The sequence below is a fragment of the Epinephelus moara genome, chromosome 22 (genome assembly GCF_006386435.1).
Source record: "Epinephelus moara isolate mb chromosome 22, YSFRI_EMoa_1.0, whole genome shotgun sequence".
Classification (NCBI taxonomy): Eukaryota; Metazoa; Chordata; class Actinopteri; order Perciformes; family Serranidae; genus Epinephelus; species Epinephelus moara.
Window position 1 is genome coordinate 21,743,705 of NC_065527.1, and position 27,655 is coordinate 21,771,359.

The 27,655-nt window shown below is 40.1% G+C and overlaps 2 protein-coding genes across 2 annotated transcripts in view; both read left to right on the plus strand.

Annotated features, from left to right (window-relative positions):
* Positions 1 to 1,517: 1,517 nt before the first annotated feature.
* On the plus strand, positions 1,518 to 26,140 carry LOC126384186 (5'-nucleotidase-like). The gene is made up of 10 exons (XM_050035138.1): positions 1,518 to 1,628; positions 3,543 to 3,904; positions 8,912 to 9,134; positions 10,145 to 10,333; positions 12,540 to 12,737; positions 12,963 to 13,117; positions 20,883 to 20,991; positions 21,581 to 21,730; positions 22,177 to 22,377; positions 26,020 to 26,140. Exons 2-10 carry the CDS (start codon positions 3,557 to 3,559, stop codon positions 26,124 to 26,126), a joined length of 1,680 nt encoding a protein of 559 aa, XP_049891095.1. The 5' UTR covers positions 1,518 to 1,628; positions 3,543 to 3,556; the 3' UTR covers positions 26,127 to 26,140.
* LOC126384242 (snake venom 5'-nucleotidase-like) overlaps positions 26,133 to 27,655 on the plus strand; it is a 39,152-nt gene continuing 37,629 nt past the window's right edge. The window contains exon 1 of the mRNA XM_050035204.1: positions 26,133 to 27,655. Coding sequence (XP_049891161.1) covers positions 27,125 to 27,655 — 531 coding nt within the window. The 5' untranslated portion in view covers positions 26,133 to 27,124.

The window sequence follows — 27,655 nt, forward strand, 5'->3', positions numbered from 1 at the left end:
AATATAATATGCTTCATACTTAAAAGTTTAAAATACATACATTGCAAAAAAACAAAACAAAAAAACAACAACAGCAGAGCTCCTCAGGTTGACCTCCATCTCAGGTGAGCTTGGTGAATGGTGCTCTGTTTTATCTCCAAGGTAACGGATATATGAGCAAGAGGGTCAAAGTTCAGGATGCAATGTTATGAATATGGTTATGAATAAGTGGTATGTCCTGATTGTGTGCACACTGCATGCAACAGTGTGTACTTTGTAAGGGCAGCTACAGTGCCCACTAAAAGTAAAAGTAAAAAGCATGCAATTTGCAGCCTTAGATTCTGTTTACAAAATACAGGAAACAGTATGGCACCCATTTTCTGTTTACAAACTCTAATAATTCAGCTAATTAATACATTGAAATTTGTTTCTGAAAACATTTAAGGAGCAAAATAGGTTATACAGTAACACAATCTTGATTTATATTTGATCAGCGCCGGCTGATTTTACAGTTTGATCAGAGTTTTGCCACCCCCATTTGGAAGAAAGACACAAAATGGCAGCTGCCTGTGGAAGCTGAGGTTTCTTTGATAACAGGATCCTGTGTCGAAATCAGAGAACAAAGCATTTTTGATAAAAACCTAAATTATTGGGACCCTCCGCCACACAGCCAATCAAAACGTCTGAATGTGTGAATATTCATGAGGGGGTGTAATACCACAAACCCGGCAGCAGGGGCGCTGTGTTGATAAACAGATTTTACACAAGGTACATGTGAATTAGCGGGACTTTTGAAGATTTTTTTTTTTTTGAACTCTCTACACCTTAAAGAAATGTAAAATAATAATAATAATTCAAATAATTTTTTTAAGCATCAGGAGGGGACTTATGTTTTTTTATATTGGTTTAGGGGAGGGGCACACAAATTTAAATGGTTGTATTTTGTATTTATTTTACCTCTGATTTTTAAAGAAAACATGCCCTCTAAACCCATGGTGTTTTCTTAAAAAATGTCCATAAGTACACAATTTCATCATGGTCAGAAACTGAAAAAACAGGAATTATTGTAATATTTTTAAATTTCCGCCGGTCCTTGGACACATCGTGAATGACTAGCTACTGTCAAATAAGAAAATAAAAAATAAATCTGAGCTTAGTTATATTTCATCAAAATCACTTTATTCTACTTCTCATTCAAAATTAACCAGCATACGTGACAAGAGTGAAAAACCAAGGCTATTAAATGTATGATTTTGTATGACCACTCAGGGAGGCTCAAGGAAAATTATTGTAGCTTTGGGGCGGGTAAAAATTAAAATTAAAAAACAAAAATGTCCCACCCCAGCTACCCTCCTCCTCCGGTAAGCACATAGAGTGAGTTGGTTAAATCCATACTAAGGGTTGTCAAACTTTTTTTGACATGTTAATGAGTTAACTGCAGTTTGTATTTACGTCAGTAGGGGGCATTAACACGTCACAGATCCAGCTACATCGCCAAAGGTACACTGCGCGTGCGCGAGTTAGTACCGCTGTCCTCTGTGTCAAGAGTGTAGAGACAACGAGACCGGACTAATGTCTTTGCAAACCTTATGAGAATTCTCACATTTCAGACGAAGTTTCATTTTGTAAAAAACAAGAAGACTTCATAGGTGAGTGTTCTTCGCTTATTGAGTAAAAAAATAAGTTTCTTGTGGTTGCATGTAGCTCTTAGCGGATTAGCTAATGCTAGTTAGCTAGTGACCGTTAGCTTTAGTAGCGGTTAGTGACCTTTGTGATTTGTTGAAATTTTAATGAAATAAGTAACAGTAATATGTAACAGGCTGTTTATTCATTGTGGTGCTCCTACCCCCCGCAGAATACACGGTATGTAGCTACATACTTGTACTACATGTGTTTTCATGTTCACTATCGGAAGCGCAAATGAAACGCTGGTGCTAGACAACCCGCCTGTGGTTCCTTGGAGGTTTTGTGTGTGGGGTTTAGTGGCATATAGCGTGAGTTTGCATAGCTAAAACTTCTCCCATGTGCCAAGCGCAGTTGCGGACTAGCCATTGGATATTTGGGGATTTTCCACGTGAGCTGGACAGAACCTGGCATTAAACAACAGCAGCAGCTGTCCACAGTATATTAACATATTTAATCTGGCTGCAGCGACACAGCTGGTGCAATCAGTAATAGCAGGAGGCAGGCAGTTTCCATCAGTAGTTGACTACTAGGGATGTGGCAGTTATCTACCACTTGTCTACATGGATAGAGACAGAAAACCAGCAGATCTATCTAGTCAGATCTATATACAAGCTAAGTACCCCTGGGTTACCTTTGCCTGCAAGACAGCCTCCCAGAATCTTTAAGGCTTTTCCCACAGCTTCTGGCATTACCAGTAACAAACATTTATCATCCAGAAACTGGATCAGCTCAACCGAATATGGCCCACAGGTCAGTGTTCCTCTTCTTCTTCTTTTTAAAAAAAAAAGAATTATTTCACAAGCTAGCTGTGATCATTAGCTACTCAACTTGTAGACCCATTAACTCTTGTTAGCTTAAATAGTTAAAACTAGAAAAATGATTAAATTGACCCACCATTTCTGGCTTTAATGTTAAATTTTCAGTAATAAAAAATATGAAAGAGTAAAAAGAAAACAAAAGAGTTTAATGCTATAAACAACTCCAGTCTTTCACAAATGAACATCTTCCTTCTTTCTCCAGCCTTTTTCTGCAGCTGGTGTTGAGGTCTCTTCAGTCTCCACCCTGCAGACCAAACTAGTTTATCTTGTGTAGCATGTAATTGATGTAATCTAGGCGTTGGTTGGATGAAGGGAAGTTTATTACAGTTCATGTACACATACTACCCAGATTGTTTTGATACAAAACTGGTTAAAAATCAGTGACTTAGAATCAGAATCAGCTTTATTCGCCAAGTACGTGTGTACATACAAGGAATTTGACTCTGGTAGACCTGCTCTCAAAGTACCAGAAATGACATACGCCTTTAACTAAAGCTACTGAGAAGTAGAAGTTCAAACTCCTTTGTAAAACAATGATCAAATGTACAGTGTGATACACATTTATTGCAAAAAGTACCCCACTATTCATGGGGACGTGCAAGAAGTGTCGGCTTTGGTTTTATTTACAGTGTCCATCAGTCAGACACCTTCCTTCCAGAAAGGCAGGTGTCTATCTGCATTTTCTTTGCACTTATTATTAATCATAGTTTTTTTTTTTATTGATATACATTGTCTGGAAGTGTTACTCAACATGCCTTTTGTTTAATGTTCAGTGATAAAAAAAACAAGAAGAAAACAAAAGAGTTGGACATGTAGGAAGAAAGGTCTATCATAACACCGACTGTTATAACCAAATCCTCCCTGATGCCCTCCTCCTCCTCTTTACCCGCCTCCTTTTATGCTCTGTCTTTCAGTCTGTCCAGTATATAGTGTCAGCAGGTTTCATTTAACTCATTTTGCAGAAGGAGCAGAGAGAAACAAGAGAGAAAGATACCTGCAGGTCACTTGAGAAGAAACAACTCCTGTCCCCGTTTCATCCATCAGTGTTTTTGTGCACAGGTCACTGCAGAGAGATGAGAACAGTACGCCCGGAGCAGAATGCTCTTTCTCGGCTCTGCCTCCTCCTCTTGCTGGGCTTCTTGGTGTCCACTTCAGCAGCCTGGGACCTGGTTGTACTCCACACCAATGACGTTCATGCTCGGGTGGAGGAGACCAGCAAGCACTCTGGGAAATGCAGCAGCAGCAGTGGGTGTTTTGCCGGGGTGGCCCGGAGAGCCACGATGATCAAGAGGATCCGCAACAACGAGAGCAACGTGCTGCTGCTGGACGCTGGAGACCAGTTCCAGGGGACTATCTGGTTCAACCACTACAAGGGAGCTGAGGCTGCGTATTTTATGAACGAACTGGGATATGACTGCATGGTAAGAAACCTACAGAGAGCTTAATTAGTTAAGTTACTGTAAACAAGAGCAGGAAAGTCAGCTTTATCCTCTAGAGAAGATAAAGATGATACACTGATACTACAGTGTATAAACACTGCATTACCAGTGTCCTAAAAAGTCCTAAAATCAAAATGACAGAAGAGTTATTAACAAAATATACTTTTAAGTGTCAATAAAGTTCTTGTTATGCAGTCAGTGTTGTATTAAACTACTGAAAATACTTAACCAAAGTATAATTTTGTCAAAACTGTATTTATGTACAGAGCTATTTTATTTCAACAGTTTATTTCTGTTTAATAATACTTTAGTGTTATTATAAAATTCTTAATTATAGTTACAGAGTAGAGCCCTGCGCGGGACAGTTTTCTTCAACCCGCTCCTGCCCGCTCCCGCTGAATTTCTGACCATTACCGCCCGCAACCGGAACGTGTGTGTTTTACACTCCCGCCTTCTCCTGCACGTGTATGTCCACTCCCGCCCGCACCTGCAAAACTCTGAGAATTTATGCCCGCGCAATAATAGAGCTTGATGATTTTGTGTCTTCTCCCGTCCCGCAGAGGAGAAAACACGTCATTTAATAGGCTATTAATAAAGAGATTCATGGGGTTGTTTGTTTCGTTTCCCTGGCCTGCATGTCTGTTGACGCACTGGTCAGGAATAGCGCTCCTATTTCGTTGTTTTCATTTAGTTTTTAATGAAATAAAGGCTGTTTCATATTCTATTTTCCTCCTCTGTATTTTATTTATTTTTCTACCTTTATATAATCACGCAGTGATTGAGGTTAAGGCAGGCCTGGCGCCAGGATGAAGTTACTGAGGGGGCGGTTTAAAATTACGAGGGGGCAAATCTTTATTATGCAACATAGGTTCACAGTCAGTTATAAAGAGCGCGCAGCCGTGCGTAATGACAGCTTGCGCCGGTGAAACACAATAAACTGCACGTCTTCTTTCATGTTTGTCTCATGACAGATGGAGCTGACAGACAGACAGGTGGAGCAAGCAGCAAATTGGTATGAAAGCTGGTTCAGGGCATATTTGTCCATTTATGCATAAATATAGAGTGGAAACGCTTATGCATGTGCACCAAGATCCCGCAGTGTTTTTTTGTTTTAGCCGCCCGTTCCCGCCCGCAGCAAAGTCCAAACCGCCCGCTCCCGCAATATTTGCGTTGGGTCCCGCGGGACCCGACGGGACCCGACGGGACCCAGTCCCGATGCAGCCCTCTATTACAGAGTGCTTCACAAGACAATAAAGAACGTTAAATAAAGCAAGAGTACAAAACAATGAGGTATCTGCAAATAGTAAAGTAGTAAAACAAAGGGATAAAAACAAATAAATGTGTAAAAATATGTGCATGCATCCACACAAATAGGCATGTACATAGATATACTCCTACACACACACGCTCTGTGCACAAGCTTTAGCACATATATGCACAAAAATACATAAATACTTATATAGACACCTCCACCATCCTAAAAAAAAATGTGTTTTCATTGTAATAATAATCATATGTCAACATTAAGTGCATTCCAGAGTTTGGGAGCCCTAACAGTAGGGCTGTAACGGTACATGTATTTGTGTCGAACCGTTCGGTATGCGACTTTCGGTTCGGCACGACCCTGTACCGAATTATTGGGCGCAGGATATTATTTTATTTTATTTTGTTTTATTTTAATTCCGTTTTTGCAAGCCGAACCATTTAAAATATCTAGTTCCCCGACGGACATAATTGAGTGACGGACCGAGTCCGACCGTAAATCTCCGCTTTCACTTTGTGCAGCGCATTCTCGCATTTTGACAACATGGCAAGTGAGCCTGACGAACCTGAAGACCCACCCGCAAACCTTAAGTCCTCCGTTTGGGAACACTTTGGTTTCAGGGTAAAATACGAAGATGGAAATAAACAAGTGGACAAGACAAAAGCAGTGTGCCGACACTGCAGAACAGCGGTCGGGTATGTACTTGGAAACACGTCTAACATGCTAACGCATCTAAAGCGACACCACCCGAGTTTGAACGTTAACCGGCACGACTAGAAAAAGCAATCTGGTGCAAACTACGATATCGTCGTCGTTTAAAAAGAAAGAGCGTTTCCCTGACCATCGCGCTAAAGAAATAACCAACGCCATTGGAGTTGAGTAAAATTGTTTAAGCTGCACTTTAGATATAAGCATGTTTTGTTTACTGCACTTTAACAAAGTGGGAAAGCTAAGTAAGTTCCTAGTAAAACTGAATCTGAGCAGGCTTTAAAGCTGACCAGCTGCACTATACTTTTTATTTTAATTGAGTAAAACTGTTAAAGCAGAAATGTATATTTATATTTTTCATTCAAAAAATGTGTTAAAAAAACAGCAGGATTTTATTTTTCACTTTTATATTTCTATTTTCATTCAAACAATGTGAAAAAGCAGGATTATATATATATTTGTTTCATTCAAAAATTGTGTAAAAAGAGTTAACTGCTGTGGTGGTATGTTTTAATAAGGTTACCAATAAGTAAAAGATATTTAATAGTTGTCTATTTTTTTCATTAATGTACCGAAAAAAACCGAACAGTGACTTGTGTACCGAGGTACGTACCGAACCGAGATTTTTGTGTACCGTTACACCCCTACCTAACAGCAAAAGCCTGATTCCCTCCAGTTACAAAATTTGTCCTTTCGAACAGCAAGAAGTAGCTGGCTAGATGACCTCAGAGCAAGTTTGGGTTCATAGTGGTTTAAGAGATCCATTATATACTCAGGAGCTAGTCCAAGTCATGTTTTGAAGGTGAATAATAAAATTAATCTGAAATGGAGAGGAAGCCAGTGCAGTGATGCTGGGACAGGTGTAATGCGCTCCCTTTTGTTAACGCCCGTTAAAAGTCTCATAGCAGAATTCTGAGCCAGTTGTAGCCGTGAGAGTCACTTCTGACTAAGGCATGAATAAAGGGAGTTGTGATAGTCAAGTCTAGAAAAGATAAAGGCATTTATGACCTTTTCCATATCACAGAAAGACATAAAAGATTTTAATTTAGGTTCACATAATGTATTTGTCATTTAGTAGTTTGGTACTATATTTGTTTATTTGTTGTCCCATTTTAATGATGGGATCCAAACAAACATTACTCAAACCATCAAAGATAGAAATAGAAAGGTGTCAGATCAGAGCAAATGAATCAGACTCTCCTGAGTGAAAAGCTGAATTTGAATTATTGATGCAGTTCTGAAGGCCTCAGTTGGTTTTAACCAGCTTAGTTGCAGCAACTCTGAGAGCAATGTTTTAATGGATAGGGTCTTTGTGCATTTTAATCTTTGCACTATTTTAGATCTTGATCATAATAGTAAAATCATAAAATGATTGATGAGCTGTTTTAAATTCTGTACGGTGGCCACGTGAGATCAACACACTGCAACTTCAAAAAGGCAAACAAGGAAAACATCTTTGACAACACTTACATTATAAAAAAAGCTGCAAATTAAACATGAGCAATTTAGGAAATCCGTTCACCAGTATGAAAACATAAACAACATAAGGAAAGTCATCGCAAATACAAAATACTGCAAGTTGCACAGAACAAAACTGAAGTTTTTGTCCGTGTGCTGTGGCCATTAATGTTTGAGATAATAAGAAGCTTTTTGGCTTCCATTCGAAGTTTGGTATGTGACTCCAAGAAATGTAAAAAATCCAATGTTTAGAGTAAAGGTTAATGGCAAACCGACAAGAAGATTTTCAGTCCATAAAGGGGGAGTTCATACACAATATTGAATTTTCTTGCCGATATGTAATAACTTAATGGGCTGATAAGTGATACCAATATCGATATATCTACTTTTTTTCCACCAGCTAATCATCAAGTCTCTTCTGTTGTGGAATTAGCTTCATATCATGCATGCATACTCTTATTATGACCCAGCAGCAGATGGAGACATTAAATAATGCTTTTCAAGATATGTAATGTTCATTCATTGTGCAAAATAAGAAAAATCATGTTGACTGATTCTGATCGTTCATTTTAAGGCGAATATCTGCCAATCCTACTGATGTGCAGATATTATCGTGCATCCCTAATAAAAACCCTTTTATATATATATATAACTAACAAGTCTTGGAAAATAAATTGAGACAAGACTTAAACAGATGGAAACGTGACCAGCGTCAGTACTAAGAAGAAAACAATCTTCTTCTACGAACCTTTGAACACTCATTCCACACAGTAGTTTTTGGAATATTTCAACATTAAATTTGGAATTATAACTAACTGGTAGTATGCTAATAAAACCTAAAGAAAAGGGTGGGCTTAGCTTTCCAGATTTAATCATATATTTTCATGCTACGCAAGTAAATTATGATAATAAAATTAATAAATAATGGAGTAAAAACTAAATTGAAACTAATGAAAAAAATCATATCAATTATAACACTGCCCTTTAAGTTTAAAAGATATATAAAAATAGAACAAATAAATGTGTAGAAAATACAGTCAAAAATGTGCACACAAAATAATAAGGTTTGCGAGATTAGCTGTGAACAGACGGATACACACACGCACATACACAACCAAACTCATGGTCCCCTCCATGCTTATGCCTGGCGGAGATGATAACAACAAATTATCAATAATAAAACTTTGAAAGAGCCATTCTGCATAATGAGTACTTTTAATTCTTAAAGTGCATTTTTCTAATACTTCTTTTATATAAGTAACATCGTGAATTCAGCACTTTTACTTTAAATAGAATTTTTCAGACAGTGGTATTTATAGATCTTAGTACTTCTTCCTCCACTACATTTCACGTTGTGTTCTGATTGATAGAGATTTCTTGTTAAAAGTTTCCTCTTTCTAAGACCATCATTCACAAAATCTTAAGGACGTCTGTGAGTTATTTTACTCAATTAGACACGTATAATATACGTCTGCACCTGTGTGTAATCTGATATTAGTGAGAGCAGCTCTGAATGTCTTTCTGCACTTCGAGTTTTGAATTTCCATTTTGTTTTTCAGGCTTTTGGAAATCATGAGTTTGATAATGAAGTGCCAGGACTCATGAAACCGTTTTTGGAGCAGATCAATTTTACAGTTCTCAGTGCCAACATCAAAACAGACAAAACTCTGGCCTCGACACTAGGCAGCTCTTATGTACCTCATAAGATCCTCACTGTTGGCAGTGAGAGGGTGGGCGTGATTGGATACACAACGAAGGAAACTCCTCAAGTTTCTCAGCCTGGTAGGTGGAGGTGGATGTTTTCCCTGTGATATCTCTTTTAGCTTCTAATACAGAACCATTATTTTTTTACATGGATAATTCAAGAACATAAATAATAATGTAACTAATATGAGATCATGTTTTTTTGTTGTTGATGTTGTTTTTTTCTTTATATGGCACACTGGGCTCTGTAAACAACCAGTAGACAAGTCGTCAAACCTAAAACCTGACTGACATGAACAATGAAAAAATGCTGATTCTTTTAACTTTTTCTGTCAATATAATAAGATATGGCTGCACATTTGTTTCTGAAGTGTCCCCACAAACTGCAGACAGTACACATAGGTTACTCACTACAAAAAATGTCAACAACAGAAAATTGAGTTGATCATTCAGGAGATGAAGTCACTGTTAACAGTTTTCCCAATTGTTTGACACATTTCCTGAAACTCAATTTCTCAAAACTCTGAACACAAAACTTAAAGAGTTAACCATTTTGTCAAAACAAATATCTTGCAAAATGAAAAGCTGCACTCAAAACCATGTTCTCTCTTCTCAAAACAGATTCTCAAGCCAGAATGATGCACACAGCCATCATATGAGTATCTCCTACATGGCATCAATGTAAACATTGATGTGATAAATTTACACTAATATCGAAATATTGTTCATATATGTTTTGGCTTCATGAGGCCACATAACATATTTAAATGTATAAAACTGCATAGAAATCCAAGTTTTGTACCTTAGAAGAGAGGAGACACTTGAACAAAATCACTTAAAAAAATAAAACCTCAGTTTATTCAAATTAAGGCTTCAAAAATCAGAGACTTAGATTCTAATATGGTTCAAATCATAGATTAACTCAAATTGTACAAGTTAAATGCACAAATTGCTACCTGAAAGTTATTTTTTAATGAAAGAAAATCAATATGACTTGAGAGGAATAGGCATGTTTAAAAAAGAAAGGGTCAGGACTGACAGTGTTTCCAAATGTAGACCGTCCCTCTCTGTCCATGTTGCCTCTACAGGACCGCACCTGCAGTTCGAGGACGAGGTGACGGCCGTGCGGCTGCAGGTGGTTGAACTGCAGCAGCAGGGAGTCAATAAGATTATCGCTCTGGGTCACGCAGGCATTGATGTGGATAAGGAGATCGCCAAGAAGGTCAGCGGAGTTGACATCATCATCGGTGGACACAGTGACACTTTCCTCTATACAGGTACAGGGGTGAATACAGCTGTTAGTGTCCGTGGGTGAAGTACTCAGCTCCTTTAACTTCAGTAAGAGTAGATACACCATGGTCTAATTTGTCATAGTCAGATTTGTCTTTTGTTTTTTTATCTGTCCAACTTAGCAGTTTGTTATTGAGCATTAGCATGGAGAGCAAAGAACAAAGACATGTAGTAAACAACAAAGTCATCATAACTTCATGCCACCCTAGTTCATCAGGTACTCTTACATGGGAGGACTACCACAGAATTTGGACAGCCAGTGCAACCCAACCCATGAGCTATTAGATGGCTGCATCCATTGTTTGAACTTTCAGAAGGGAAAACAGGTCATGTATGTAATTTGAGGGGGGCCACAGGGAACATGTCCCCCGCACTTCCCGTATCTGTGCCCTCCGCCCCCCGCGCAGCCGTTACAGCCGCTCAGTGAGTTTTTAACGTGATAACGTGTTTTTCCGAGCCGTCTTTAAACGCACCATGAGAAGGCAGCGCCAGGCGGCATACACAAGCTGTCATGTTGTGATCTGAATCAATCGCAGACCAGACGTGTGCTATGTTAGATAAATGATGACTAATTAATAGATGCCAATATATCAAGTTAAGATAGTTAACAAGAATACTAATGTTATTGTTACCTATCTTAAATCACTTGCTAGCTATTTTCATGCTAGGAATAAACCCACTCCTCCTTAATTTCTGCGCAGAACTTGTGCTAACTATTGATTTGCACATATTTTTTTAATCTTTATTGCCACTATAGAAAGAGCAGGGTCAGGGAGGAGACAGTGGCACAGAGACCAGCAAGGATGATCGTGCAAGGTCCTCACCGGTAAGGAGAGATTATAACTGGCTGAGAGAAAATATCTAGAGCATAAAAGTGACCAAGTGTGCGATTCATTTCCACAGCTACGTCACCACTCCTATTCTTAATTCTATTTCTAAATTTTGCTTTGCACATATATTATCTATATTATTGCAATAGATAGAAGAGGGACAGGGAGAAACCAGGCAGGTATCAGGACCTGACAGCATCACCAATTATCAGCCCAAGGCTTCACAGGTAAGGAGAAATTATAACTGGCTAAGGAAATGTCTATAGGATAAGAGTGACTCTAAGATTAATTTTCACAGCTATTTCAGAACTACTCTTATTTAAACTCTAAAATGTTTTTTGTCTGTATTGCAATAGCAATACTACTGCATTATTTGTGTTATTAAAGGCAGCAGGTATAGGTCATGCCATTTTTCTTTATCTTGATTAATTTTGCACATCTGTGCTGTCATATTTGATGATGTGTGCATGCAAAAAAATCAAAGCTACATTGCATCCCCCTTGTTAAAAATGAACAATTCAACCACTGCATGTATGTGCGGATGTGTGGAGACACTAAGTTGATGAGGCGTTGTATCCCAGCATGGGGTAGCCGGTACTTCATTTGGACAGACCGGTCTGATCGATCTCACACGTGTGATGTGGCAACGCCTTTATAGAGAGTAGTGGGTGGAGCGTCCCTTGATGAGGTTCCAGCTGAGTTCAGTTACACCTGTCAGTTGCCTGGTATCTGTGAAATGTCGCAGGTTTGGAGGGTGGATGTGTTTGTGTTGTGCCCTGACACATTTTTTGGGTGCGGTAAACTATCTCATATGTGCATGCAGATGTGGGATATGTGCGGACAAATTATGATAAATGATAGTCATGATGATTCATTTTATTTGTGTGCCTGATGTGCAAAGCACATACAGGAACACACTTGTTATTCTGCTGCTGCTGCTTTCTGCTGCTGTCTTGACAAAGCGCTCCGGGATGCTTTCACTTTCAGTGTCTGTGCGCTGCAGTTGCACTCCTGTCAGATGTCATTTTCACTTTGTGGGCAGGGTTTTCAGCTGCAGCTCATTCTCATGCTTTCACTGGGTGCAGCCTATTTTATTGCAACTTGCCAACGTACGGCATGTGGAATGCCTCATGCAGTTGTCTGATTGGGCAAGTGAAAAATACATGAGATGTCCAATGTAATGTCATCTAAAAATAAACTTGCACCTTTTAAGTGTACAGTTTAGATTAATGAAATAATCAATAGGTTGATCTATGATGAACAAACTTAGTTGAAGCCCTGGCATCATTGGACATTTTAACAAACATTGTAGATTTCATCACGGTCACTGTATCTATCTTTCTTTCTGTCCTTTATTTTTCAGGATCCCCTCCCTCTACTGAAGTCCCTGCTGGTCCTTATCCACTCATGGTGCAATCAGACGATGGACGGCAGGTTCCTGTTGTACAGGCCTATGCCTTTGGAAAATATCTGGGTTATCTGAAGGTGACCTTTGACAATGCTGGGAATGTGGTAAATACCACAGGAAACCCCATCCTGCTGGACAGCAGCATCCCACAGGGTAAAGACACCAAAACTAAATCTGCTTCTCTTGTTCTTCATTTAGTTTTTGTCTCAGTCTGATCCACCTTAGATATTTGAGGTTAAATTGTTCCTGTTGGGTGTTTTATTCCCTCTCTTCATGTTGTAGGGAGACATACTTTCCTAAAGCCCTTTTCAGACATGAAATACATAACATTGCTGACTTTATCTGTCTCTTATATGAATGACTGAATGTCTTGTCCAGATCCAGATGTTCTGGCTGACGTGGAGGAATGGAAAAAGGGTCTTGCCAACTACTCGACTCAGGTGGTGGGAAACACTCTGGTCTTCCTGAACGGCACCCGTGTGGAGTGTCGATTTCGGGAATGCAACCTTGGAAACCTGATCTGTGATGCCATGGTAAGTATTTAGTGATGATAAATTTCGCAGTGCAGAGACCATGGCACATACTAACCTAAAATAAATGGACTGCAAATGAAAACTAGCTTTGAAGGAGCAATGTGAAGGATTTAATGGCATCTAACGGTGAGCTGGCAGATTGCAACCAACTGAACTGAATAAACCTCCCCTCACCCCTCGCTTGCAGCCAACTATGGTGGCCTTCAGGTAACTTAAAAATCGAAAGGGGCCTTCTCTAGAGCCAGTATTTGGTTTGTCCATTTTGGGCTACTGTAGAAACATGGGGATGCAACATTGCGGGCTCCGTAGAAGAGGACCCATTCCCTATATGGATAAATATAAGGCCTCATTCTAAGCTAACAAAAACACAGCAATTAGTTAATCATGATTGGAAATCAAATGACGGTAGTTGCACTTTTCAGGAGTTCTAGTTTAGTTGCTTTCTCTGACTCATAGAGGTCCTGTATGCATTAAACTATTCTAAACTATTGAAACTCTAAGCCCATTCAGCAAGCGTAGTAAACTTCTTTGATACAAAAATAATGCTTTGCCAGTTTTTGCAATGAGGTTGCCTGCTGACATCAGCCTGATTAGCTGCACCTGTGTGCGTAGCTCGTAGGTGGTAGCTCAAAGTAGTACTTAGTACTTTGGTAATTTTTTAACTCTGTTTGACACAAGGTGCACATTACTTTCGACTTGTCAGCTGAACCATAAAGATGACATTTGTTTGTGTGTGTGTGTGTGTGTGTATGCGCTTTGTATCATTCTTTGTCCCCTCTCTAAATTTGGAGGTAAGCAAAACTATTTGTGTGTTGTTTTTTATTGTTGTTGTTTTTTTACCTTCAGCAGCAGTTGATGGATTTGTAGTTGCAGGGCAGATAATTAATCATTCAATTTAATCACAATAATTGCTCAGGAATGGCCAGAGAAACATGACATTAAGCTCAGGGTGTTGACCTGGTCTTCAAATTCCCCAAATCCCAATCTGATCGAGCATGTGTTGCACCTTTAAATTCCTCCTTTAAACTAGGCCATTGAAATGACTGTTAGAGCATCTTACAAGGAAACAGCTGAGAAACACCAACTAATTATATAATGATTGGCTTGTGACAAGAAATAGGTCAAAAAGAGCAGTGCATGCAAAATGGCCCAAAAATCTCACAGAGCTAGAAGCCTGTTGCAGGAAGAATGGGTGACGATCCCCCAGACAAGAATTGAAAGACTCTTTGCTTGTTAATAAAAGTGTTTAGAAGCTTTGAGACTTGCCAAAGGGGGCGTTACTAAGGGCTGACCATGTAGGGTGCACAAACTTTTGTGTTGGGCCTTTTTCCTTTTTTGTTATTTTGAAACTGGAGTCCACCAATAGTTGATGACAATGGGTAACATCACGGAAGGCAGGGCTCGACAGTGCGAGCGTTTCACTCGCATTTGCGACTAAAAATAGATGTGTGCGAACTGTAAAAAATATTTAGGGGCACATGCGCGCATAAAAAAATCAGCCGAAGCAGCCTATATTTTTGTCAATAAAAAAATATGATAATCTAACCGCAAATGTTGGAGGAACTCCAGTCGCCTTCCAAAGTGTGGAGGAGATGGACTGGGTTAAGCGGCTGATCTCCGGGGAAGCCTGCTCCGTTCTCCCCGTAGTTCAAATAATTTCAACTGTGAGCGCAGCGCTCGGGCGGAAAATCAGAGCGGTGCGCGACGCCAAGGGTAGCGGTGCCGCTTTGTCAGGTGTTGCTGCCCTCTCCATAGACAAACAATGGGACAGCCAGCGCAAAGCGGTTTTACAGCTGATCATGTGTAGAGGCCTTTAGGGACCGTTCGCCACGGTACCGCTGCTGGGCAGGGTGGAAATAAAGCCCTTTTCACACAGAGCGCGCAAAGCGCAGACCTCCGCCGACGAACCCATTCATTGTGTATGTGCTACCTTGGCGCAAGTGCGCACCGCTCTGCCGCCGAGCTGAGCGGCGCACGAGAGGGCGCATGTTGCGCCGTCTGCGCGCTGTGACGACACCTCGGCGCCGCGCGTCCAATAGCAGAGAAGAGCCTGAAGTGGTCACCATGGAGCTGTAGCTCCTGAACGAGCCTGTACTCCCCCAAATCCTGCCCTCTGCGCCCTACCCCTCGGTGGGCACCGCGAAAGCTCTATGTGAAAGAGGCTTAAGTCCTGCAGAGTTTCAGAGGAGCTGGAGAATGTTTTAGGATAGTAATAACATTTTATAAGATAATCATATTGCAAAGATAATATATATAAGATAATAACATTAAAGACAAAATTAAATTGCAATACTTTTTCAAAACTTGATGATTTTACCTTTCTGTACATTTTGTATACAAATTCATTAAATAATTTTGCTTGTAAATGTCTATTTGCATCACGTTTATTACGGAAAACACATTATTTGATCAATTTACATTGTGCCCCTAAAGTTCTTTGTGCGCTCCTTACTTTTTCAACTTAGGAGCACATGTGCTCCTTGGGAAAAAAGTTAGCGTCAAGCCCTGACGGTAGGTATATCAATTATTTTTTATAGCCTGTTAACAACCCTTCAAATTAACCTTTCACTTCCTCCCATAAACTAGGCCATTAAAATGACTGAAGTGTAAGAGCATATACTACATCAAATATGTCATCATCATAAATGATCATTCCTGCTTACTGGAACTAGGTGTGCCGTTTTGGCCAAAATGCCATAATGGTATTTTGGGGTGCCATTATGGTAATCTGGTGGCAAATCTGCCTTCTATCATACAGAACAGAACAGATCTATCAGTCAACTCATCACACTCTGTTTCCATCTTCAGTCTAACATTTGCTAGACCCACATGTTAAAATGTCCAACTTTACAGCAGAAATAGACATGTTTACAGCCTGGTACAAAAACACTTTTGGTCCCAGTTTTGGTTAGATAATGGCTGTCTGTGAATAGTGTCCTTAGTTTTTCTTTTTTTGTTGCTTTATTTGTATTGATTTTTAAACATACTTTTAAAGTAACAAGAACAAAAATCAAACGAACAAACAAATCACACATAGCTGCCAAACATCATCTTGTAAATAATAAGAGGATAGAGTCCCAGTGTCTTTGATAAAAGGAGAGGTTGTGAGTGTCCTTAGTTTCTTAGACAGATCCACCCCTCACTCCTCCCTAGCACCAGCCTCTCATCTAAATATGGTTACCTCTGTCTACAAAACACCGAGATGGTGACAGGCAAAATGTCAAACTCGAGGTTTCAAAACAGGAGTCCACAAATAGTCGATGACAATGGGTAACAGCACAGTAGCTACATCAGTAATTTTTACAGCCTGTTAACAACTTCAAATTAACCTTTAATTTCCCCCTTAAACTAGGCCATTAAAATGACTAAGCGTAAGGGTATCTTCCAGGTAAGTAACTGACACCCACTGATTATATGACTGACTTGCCACAGGAAATAGGTTTAAGAAAAAATATGACCTTCTTTCAGCCAAAAAAAAGCTAGAGGCAGAGTGACTCCAGGGTGACACAAACATTGTATTGCATTACTCCATCTAACAAGAAAAAAAGCACCCTTTTGGCATTTAAACATCTTTCCTTGACCCCCTCGTGACCGTCGAGACTTATGCCACTGCACATCAGTCCTCTCATTGCTATACATATACACCAGTCAGCCACAACATTAAAACCACTGACAATTAGTGCTGCACGATTTGATAAAAATGTGCAATTGTGATTATGGTGGACAATATCGCGATTTGCAATTGCGATTAAAATATAATTACAATATACAATATAATAAATAAATGGTATCATGAGTCTTTTTGCTTGATTCAGTGTTTCCCTACATTATATTAGGGGGTCATTGACCTGACATAGTTATTGTTATGGACAGACAGTGTGTCAATGACCATCAACAGACTGAGCACAGTCAAACACGCTGCTCACACAGCAGCGCAGCACGGAACTGTACACACTGCGGAGCGAGCCTGTGTTGCGTTCAGGCCTTGTCACGTAAATGACAAATTCCAGCACGCCATAGCACAACACAGCAGCATGTCAAGTGGGCCGAAACCGAGCAAAATTGCTTAATTTTTCATTTGTTATGGAGTCCATGATTTCCCTGTGACACTTACAAATGTTTGCTTAACTGTGCTTGGATGTTGTTTTATGAGGCTCTGGCGGCTTTCAGTTGTCTCTTTGTCTTTAACGTTACACGGCTCGGCTTTCTCTCGCATGCACTCTTCATACTTTTCCCTGTGCTGTGTTGTCTCAAGTGTTGATATAGATTGGTCGTGTTGCCGCAGGTACGTGGCGACTTTAACTTTTAAACTTTTACATGTGCTGTGTAAAAGTTTAAAAGTTAAAGTTGCCACGTCCTGTCTCAAGTGCTGATATAGATTGGTCGTGTTTCCGCGGGATGTGGCGACTTTAACTTTTAAACTTTTACACAGCACGTCTTTCTGTTCAACGTCGCCGTACCTGAATCCAAAGTATCGCCATGTAATAGACGTTGCGTTTTTTTTGCCACCAACTCAGGCTGTTCTTGGTCGAGCTCATGCTCTTCTTCAGCGTCTGTGTTGGTCACTGCTGCACGCCGGCTGCACGCACCAGGATAGCTTGTGGGCGTGATGTCAACAAACTCCACACACTACAGGAGAGGCAGTCACGTTCACAGGCACACACGTTAACATTTATTTACATTAAATCACAAATCGCAGCCTTTTATGCGGTTATGTAATCGCACAGCCTGACATCGCGATCGCAACTGACAATGCAATGTTCTGCTGGGAAATCTTAGGTCCTGGCATTCATGTGGATGCCACTTGACATGCTTCACCCACCCAAACTCATTGCAGACAAAGTACAGTCCCTCATGGCAACAATACTCCCAATGGCAGTGGCCCCCCAGCAAGATAATCTCATGCCACTTCACAAAAATTGCTCAGGAATGGTTGGAAGGATGTGACAAACAGCTCAAGGCGTTGACCCGGTCTCCAAATTCTCCAAATCCCATCTTTGGGACCTTTAAATCCTTTCTTTAAACTAGGCCATTGCAATGACTGTTATATCATCTTACAAGGAAACAACTGAGAAACACCAACTAATTATATAATGATTAGCTTGCTACAAGAAATAGGTCAAGCAAAACAAGATGATCTATCCCAGCCAAGTAGTCTTGAAAGTCTTAAAGGGATGTGATGAAAGGTGCATGGCACATATCCAAAAGGTGCATTCATACACACACAACTCTCACACCATGATGAAGTACTGATAATATTGCATATTTGTATATTAATGTCATAGTAATTATTTGTTACATACATGCAAACAGATAAGGTGAAGGATAGAAGGACAGAGAAAGAGAAAGAGAGAGAGAGAGAGTTATTTGCCTGATGAAGTCTGTTCTTAACCTCATTGTCTTGATCAAACACATACAGATCTGAGAAAATGAAAATGTTGGATTGTTTCAGCTGTCAGTAAAGACTGCTGAAGGTGTAAGGTGGTACATTTGGTCACTCATCTTGAAGAATATCATTAGGAAAACTTAAACTCAGAGCTCCTCACAGTACTGAATCTGCATCACAGAAAAAAAAAACTAATGACCTTGTAACTGCTGACTCCTAGACCGAGCTGCAGCTTTTGACATAGTAGATCATTTTATTCACAGGTTAAACCTAAGGGTGGGGGTTGCTGGTTTTACCCTAAACTGGTTTTCTATATATTTATCTCACAAATCATTCAGTGTCTCTGTTAGAAACTTTGACCCCATGTCCTGTGGTGTCCCCCAAGGTTCCAAACTTGGTCCAGTCCACTTCTCCATCTATTTGCTTCCACTAGGCCGCATAACTTTTCACTGTTACATGGATGATATACAGATCTGCTATCCATTGAGACTAATAACTACAACAAACAAACCAACCTCAATTACTGTCTTCAAGACGTCAGATCCTGCATGACTACAAATGTTATTGAGCTTAATGAGAGCAGAACCAATGTTATGTTATCTGGACCACAGCGTTTGACTGACGTAATTTCTTCTCATCAAGGCCCACTGGCCCCCTCTGTTAAAACACATACAAAAATATCTTAGTCATGTTAAAAATGTAGCAGCAGTGGTTTTGACAAGGTTAGGAAAGAGGGAGCACATTACTCCCATTCTTGCCTTCATACACTGACTGCCTGTTTGCTACAGAATTGGTTTCCTGATGTTTGTTTACAACAGAACTCATGTCCCCATATCACACTGTCAGAGATGATCTGATTAAGGACTTCAGTCTGTCCAGAGATCCAGGACTAAAGGCCTTTGCACAGCAAATCCGTATTTTAAGTCCTAAATTATTGCTTGTTTAAAAGTAAATGCGAGAGGGTTAGAACGATAAATAGAACGATAAAACACATTAGAATAAGCGTGCAAGGTTTCTTTGTGTAATGGTTTTTATTAGATGACAGACTGAAAAATGCATACTAAAAATACGAACTTGCTGTGCAACAGCCTTAAGTGTTGTGGGGACTGGACCTTCTGTCACTGCTCCAGAACTGTGGAATTCTCTTTCTGACACCACCTGATTCTCCCCCAATATGGAGATCCTCAAGAGTCATCTCAAAACACACCTCTGCTCATTAGGTTATATCAACCAGTTCAGGTATTTCATTATTAGTCATTATTATTAATCATCACTCTGATTTCCTATCTCTTCTGTTGTTCTGTCTTTTGATTTTGTTTTCCTGTGTGTGCTGTAAAGCACTTTAGATCAACTGTTGTGTGTAAAGTGCTATATAAATGAAGTTGATTTGATTTGTCAGTAGTTATTAACACATCTCATTTACAATGGTGGTCTATATTTTCTGGGCTGCAGGGGATTTTTGTTGCACTAGCACGAGTGGCCAAGGGAAAATATTAGATGAATGTCTGAGTGGTGGTACTGCATCAAGCCCTAAACTAGAGAAGTGTATTCAAAAGAGTACTGATCTCCTCCAGGTGGCTATGGTCCATCCATGGCACAGCCGCTGCAACCGATCATGGCCACTCTAGATAATGCCCGCAGCGCAGCAGCACCCAATGGAATTGTCCCTCCTGGCTCTCTTACATCAAGATGGCAGCAAATTTAACAACAGAAGGGATTTTTTTTTTCATCTCTCATCATGCTTTACCTTGGTAGATCATAACTTATCAGGTATAGAAATGATCTGCAGATGCTCTGGTTCAAAATGAGACAAAACTTTTCTATAGATGTCAGAAGGCTAGAAGGCGACAAAGGCTAGAATGTGTCCTGCAACAGATGGTAAGGCTTGTTGTTTTTAGCCTAGACGGTTTACAGAAATGCCTTTCGCTGCATGCTTTTACTACAGGATTTTTGTGAAGTACCTACCAGCTAGTTGAGAGGAGTGAAGAGTCAGTAGTTAACGATGGTATAAAACAGTCAATAAAACGAGTGTAAGACAGTTGTGATTCACCACAGCAATGAGAGGTAGAGCTAATCATACATCTATGGATTAGATGCTTTGTGTGGTCTGGTGAAAAGTTATTCTGGGTGACAGTAGTTCAGAATTCTAAAATATAGGATTTGAGAGTAAAAGGTAAAATTGTCAAGTGTTTATGTAACATTAAAAATAAAATGATAGAAAACAGCGATAACAAACTATGCAACCTTAACTTTTTGGGGGCAGATTTGGAGGGGATTGTAGGAATAGTGGGACATACACTGCTTTACAGTTATTGTAGTAGGTTAGAAATAATATCCCTGTGTGACTGAGACAGTCTGTTTCTCACTTCCATTATTCAGGTTGACAACAACATCAGGTTCTCAGACAGTATACAGTGGAACCATGTCAGTGCCAGCATCTTCAACGGAGGAGGCGTCCGTGCGTCTATTGACGAACGTGCCAGGAATGGTGTGTCACTCATTTTCATGAAAGTAAAATAAAAACAGAAATATTTTAGAATCAGAGACAGCTGCAGCTTATTTAGATCTCACTAAGACCAGGAGAGACCACATTAGTCCAGTTTTAAGATCTTTGCACTGGCTTCCTGTGTGCCAAAGAATGTGTATTAGAGTTGGTTCATAAATCACTGAATGGTGTATTTCTGGTCTGCTGTGCTGTTATGAAGTGTCCAGACCTCTAAAATGGTCAGATTCAGTCTGTTTCCTGTCCCCAGAGTCCAAACTAAACGCGTAGAAGTAGAGTTTAGTATTTCTTTTCCACATATCTGAAACAACCTAAACTTGAAGTCTGCTCTGACCATCTGTTCTATAAATCAGGGCTTGAAGCTATTTGTTTCCTACTGCACTTTTGTAAGTTAAATTTGGGACTTTTTATTCATATCTTGCACTGTAATTTGTATTTTACTGTTTAATCCTGTTTAAAACATATTGCTTTTCCTCAAAGTAATGATATGCACAATTATTAACAATTGGATGTTATATGTGCTAAATGTTTTGTCAGAAGAACTGAATAAAACAGTGCTGTGTGTTTTCTATAGGTTCAATCACCATGGAGGACCTGATCTCTGTCTTACCTTTTGGAAATACATTCGACCTGCTGGAGCTGAATGGCTCCACGCTTTTTAAAATCTTTGAACACTCAGTGAGACGATACGGCCAGAACTCAGGAGAGTTCCTCCAAGTGTCAGGTGTCTTTTACTGTATTTTCACATTGTTTGTGAAATATTTTTAGAATATTTTGTTCATGATGCAGTGGCTTGGATGGCTCCATAAATGTGTACAAATACAGTACTCATAGGAGTAGGCAGCTCTGCAACAGTGCCACAGCAGCAACACTGTCTGTGTGAACACCTCGTGCATGTGAGCGTTTGGAGTTGTTTTTGTGTTCTAGTGTGGACAGAGATATTTTATGTAACGAAGGTTGTGTGGACAAAATAACTTTTTAAAATGGAGTGGAAAAATATCAATTTGTAAAATATTTGAATACATGTAGACAGGGCCGTAGAGCTGCCAGTAGGTGGATTTTTTTTGGACTTTGATACTCTGCTACTAACATATTTCAGTTGGTACCTCAAAGATAATCAAGATTGATCCTTAGACGTGTTGATGGATAAGTTTCCATGTCCTCAAACAGGAATTCAATTAGAGTTTGACCCCTCTAAACCTGAGGGGAATCGAGTGACAAGCCTCAGCATCCTCTGCGTGCAGTGTCGAGTTCCTTGCTATGAACATGTTCAGCCGGAGACGGTTTATAAAATGGTGATGCCATCTTTCATAGCGCAGGGTGGAGATGGATTCTCCATGATCCCAGATGAGAAGCTCGATCACACTACTGGTGAGGTGTTTGTTTTTGTGTTTGATGAATTTGTAATAGTATTTTATATTTGAAACTGACTGCATTTTACAACATTATTTCCTTCTAGGGAATTTGGATATTGCAGTCGTGTCGGAATACATCATGAAAAATCAGAAAGTTTATACGCCTCTTCAAGGGCGCATTAAGGTCCTTAACTCAACTTCTATACAACCCACTCCTCTCAAATCAACTTATGGACAGACCACTCCACTCAGCAACTCAGCTCTTGCACAAACCACTCCACTGGTTATTCTGGTCTCACTTGGGCTGCTGTGGTCTCTGTGTGGGAGCATGGAAGGCTGACTTTAACCAGAAACACAACTTAAACTCTTTCTCTCCTAGTGGAGCACAGGTCATCCACAATTCTTCTCCAGTGCTCACTGTTTCGGGCCACTTTCTGCAGTTCCATCTTTACTTCATTTCCTTGGCCTCTATGTCTGGTGACCTCCTCCATCTGTTTCTGGGTCTTCCTTGTTATCTCTGCCCTTGTGGGTTTCATATTAGAGCCTGTCTGGTTACATTGATTTTGGGCTTCCGTTGGGTGTGTCTGATCCGACCAACCCCACTTCCTTTTCCTCATGTGGGTGTCTGTTCTCTCTTGGTTTGTTTCCTCCTACACATCTTTATTTCTGATGGTGTTTGGCCAATGTATCTTACAGATGGTTTTTGGGCACTTGGTGACAAAGGTCTGGACTTTGTTGGTGGAGGATTTTGTTATTCTCCATGTTTCTGAACCATGGAGCAGCACTGATTGAACATTGGTGAGTTTGGTGAGATGGGCCTCAGCATAACCAAAGCTGTTCTAAGCTTCCTAAATTGGGCTTGAATGTCTGCATCTGTCCCTCTACCCTTGCCCATAACACCTGAGTTAGGTGAAGTTGGTAACGTCTTCTAGCTCTGCCCCAATCAGATGGAGTCATTGCTGGTGTTGTTGGTGTGCATTACTCTGGTGTTGTCTATGTTGATGGTGAGGCCATTCTTGGCAGATGTTGTTGCTAGCAGGTCTGTCTTTGCTTGCATCTGTGGGTGGGTGGGTGGATCATGTTAAGGCTGTGTCATCTGCAAAGTCCAGATCATCTAGCTGGGACCACAGCATCCACTGTATTCCACATCTTCTCATGATCCAGTCCACTGCCAGGAGAAAGGGCAAGGGGGACAGCAGGCAGTCTGTCTGATGCCAGTGGCCATGGAAAAGGTTCTGTGAGGCCACCATTGTGCACTGCTCTACATGATGAGTGTTGGAACATCGTCTGATGAACTTTGCTGTATGCTGTGACGTCCCATGAGAGCCCAAAGGGGGTTCGGTCCAAGCTGTCAGAGGCTGTCTGAAAGTCTGTAACTGTGATGTAAAGAGATGTGTTCCAGAAACAAGAGAGGACAGAAAATGTTTTTTCAAACAAATTGGACATGAAGTTGAACAACAGGACCGGTGAATGTAACTCTTAATGGGACTTAAAATCTCACTTCTGAAAAATAATATGATTTTACTTTTCATTTTATCAAGCAGGAGATCCTTACATGTCTTTATTGAAACATGAAATGAAAACACTCTTAACACAGTAGTTTAGGTCTTAGATTTTAAATTTTACTATTTTTAATGTTTCTGGGGAGGCAATTTGAAAATATTGATGCATCACAAAGGTGTTATTGCTTTAAAATGAACATGGTTTGAGTCGTATTAGCTTTATTGACTCATTATAGTCACAAATATTTGTAAAAATAAACCACTAAATTATGCACATCTGACTTCTTTTGCACTCCAGTGACTGTTAATTTCTAAACTGCAGTTTATTTTGCATAAATATCTTGCACGTTAGTACTGGACTTGGTGTTGCGTGGGGCTGCCCCTGTGAAAGTGAATCATCAGTCAGAGACCCCACAGTCAACTGAGATTAGTCCAAGTCGAGCAGTCGTTTTTATGTTATTGTTTCTTTTTTGCTATTAAAGTTTGCTGAACAGTGTACTTCTGGGGATGTTTTTGTCACCAGATTTTCACGCTATTTGGTACAGGGAGCTGCAGACAGTGGCACAGATGAAGAGGCTTTGCACTGTAGGGCTCTGACACAACATTGTCTTCACTCTTATGCTTGGAAGCGGTGAATTTACAGCTCGTTGCAACTTAATGCAACACAGACTCTGGCCTTTGTTTGATATCTAGTGTTGCTGCACATTTCTGACTTGTTGATAGTACAGTTAGCTTGTTTGCTTGTATATTATGTGAATGCCACGGTCCCCCCGAACTTCCTTAACAACTTAAAAACTTTATATGGAAAACAAAAAACAAATTGTCGAATATTATTTAATGGTAGAATCTGATTTGACTGGCATAATTCTGAGTTAGGTACAGGTCTAGTGTTGATAAGTTTAAATTGAACTGAATATTTGGATGCTGGTCCCTACAGCAGACCAAAAGGTAACAAAGAGCAACTTATTCAAAGACCTTTGTGAAGACCCCTGAAGGACGTTCCCAGGCCACTGAGGGGCGGTCTTCAGGTATAAATGTTTAGCTCTCCCCCTGCTCACGGTCCTTCTTCATCTTGACCGCTCGCTCACATGTTGATTGACCTTTTCTCAGCTGAGAGAATAAAAAACTTTGTCGGCCGGCAGAAGTCTCTTTTTCATTCTTCACCAGCAGCAGAGAATTATTTTTGAATTTCCACAACAAGTGACAATTGCTTTCTGAAGACTTCCCAAGCCTGTGTAGTCATATTCCTTATGCAATCATATTGGTTTTTAATGCAGTGCTGTCTGAAGGGTCAAAGTTCATGGCCATTGAATGGTGGTTTTCAGCCTGGCCTCGTGCAGATTTTTCTGATTTCTCTGAATCGTTTGATGTTACTATAGATTGTAGATCCTGAAATCCATAAATTCCTTGCAAATGTTTGTTGAGAAACGTCCTCAAACTGTTTGACTGTTTGACCCTGCCGTTTTTACAAAGAGACCGTCTTTGCTTGTGAACACCTGACCCTTTCGAGGGTGCCTTTTTCAAACCCAGTCATGATACTTTAATCTGTTACCAATTCACCTGTTTACTTGTGGGATGATTCAAACAGGTGGTGGTGTTTTTTTAGCATTCCACTACTTTCCCAAGCTGTTACTGCCCCTGTCCCAATTTTTTTTGGAATGTGTTGCAGACATCACATTCAGCGTAAGTGTATGTTTATGTTAATGTTTACATTAAATATCTTGTCTTTGAACTGAATTCAATTGGATAAAGGTCAAAAAGGATGTGCGAATTGTTGCATGCTATTTTATTTACATTTTACACAGTGTTCCAAGATCTTTGGAATTTGGGGTTGTAAATAAAGTTGAAATATATTTGGGATAATTGAACCTTAGAATGTTTTTAGGTGTAAAAAGTATCAGCTTAGTTTTATTTTGTCTTGATATATCAACAACTTTGTGTTTTCTGAATAAGTTGTCTTTCAGTTTTGCCTGCCTGCTAACTGCAGGTTTTCCTCAATGCAGTAGCAACTGTATAGATACATCTTATGTTCTTTATGTAAAAAGAGTTTTTTTTTGTGTGTGAGGCGGCAACGTACTGTACTATGAAGTAGCTAATATTTGGGAAATAAAATCATTCATGGGTTGTTGGTTTTTTTTGTTTTGTTTTTCTTATAGAGAAACGTGGAAACGAAAGGGATGGCAGCTTCCTCATTAGTGACATCATCAGAGGACGAGAAGAAAAAGAACATGAAAAAGAAAAGCAACTGAACAACCCCAAATGAAAGCAAAGAAATAAGTAATACATAGTATCGATGAATAATAGTACTTAAGAAATAAAGAAGATTTTAATGTTTTTTGTTTCACCCAGCATGCCTTATTGTTTGTGTACTCAGAAAGTAGGAATGAAAAAACAGCTCAAACTTTGTTGTTTATGTGTAAATAAGTGAGTGGAATGGGAGAAGAGTGGAAACTTCATTAAACAGCCTGCGGCTCCATTCATACAGTGTAAGTAAAGGATGAGGAGAGTGTAAGAAGAGGAAACTGTATATTTAATAATACTGCCCATGCCCTCAGTCTTGGTGTAGTAAAGTAGTAAAGGGTAAGAAGAGGAAATTGGGTACTTTTGTTGTAGGGCCTTTAAATAATTATTGAGGGCCTCCTTCTGTCACAACTTCATAATACTGCGTGTGCCTGCAATCGTAGGATAAGAAGAGGGTAAGAAGAAGAAACTGTTGATACTTTATAAACCAGCCTGCACCCTTGACTTTACAGTGTAGCAGGAATAAGAGCAGCACATACCTGTTATTACTGTCTATACAGTGGGTATCACCCATCATCCAACTCAACCTTGGAAGGTCATAACATTGTCACAGCTGGTAATTATGCATGGGCGTGTGTGCCCACAATAATATGCCATTAATGAATGGCAGGTTGATCAGCATCTTACTTGGCACGAAACAAAGTCTCATAAAGCAAAGAGCTGAAATGCATTTTCCATACAATAATTAATCAATATACATGGCTTTGGCTTTGTTTAATGTTCAGTGATAAAGAAAATTAAGAACAAGAAGAAAACAAAAGAGTTTAACTAACAAAAATGTCTCCAGTCTTTCATAAGTGAACATCCTCCTCCTGCATACTGTCTCTTTATCAGCAGGTGTTGAGGTCTCTTCAGTCTTCACCCTGCAGAGGACCATCGGATGCCGCCGCAGCTTTTGGTTGTAGAACATGTGAAACTTGTTTCACAACACAAACAATTACATAACCAAAATCCTCCCTAATGCCCTTCTCCTCCCTAACATGCTCTGTCACTCAGTCTCTCCAGTATATAGTGACGGCAGGTCTCATTTTACAGAAGGAGCAGATAGATGCAAGAGAGAAAGATTCCTGCAGGTCACTTGAGAAAAAACAACTCCTGTCCCCATTTCCTACCTCAATATTTTTGTGCACAGGTCACCGCAAAGAGATGAGAACAGTACGCCCGGAGCAGAATGCTCTTTATCGGCTCTGCCTCCTCCTGCTGGGCTTCTTGGTGTCCACTTCAGCAGCCTGGGACCTGGTTGTACTCCACACCAATGACGTTCATGCTCGGGTGGAGGAGACCAGCGAGCACTCCGGGAAATGCAGCAGCAGCAGTGGGTGTTTTGCCGGGGTGGCCCGGAGAGCCACGATGATCAAGAGGATCCGCAACCACGAGAGCAACGTGCTGCTGCTGGACGCTGGAGACCAGTTCCAGGGGACTATCTGGTTCAACCGCTACAATGGAGCTGAGGCTGCGTATTTTATGAACGAACTGGGGTATGACTGCATG

What these genes read in the sequence shown, in the direction of transcription:
- LOC126384186 (XM_050035138.1), top strand. Translation starts at nt 3,557, where the DNA reads ATGAGAACAGTACGCCCGGAGCAGAATGCTCTTTCTCGGCTCTGCCTC. An exon ending in AACTGGGATATGACTGCATG is followed by an intron (nt 3,905 to 8,911) that starts GTAAGAAACCTA and finishes TTTGTTTTTCAG; the next exon opens with GCTTTTGGAAATCATGAGTT. An exon ending in AGAGTTCCTCCAAGTGTCAG is followed by an intron (nt 21,731 to 22,176) that starts GTGTCTTTTACT and finishes GTCCTCAAACAG; the next exon opens with GAATTCAATTAGAGTTTGAC.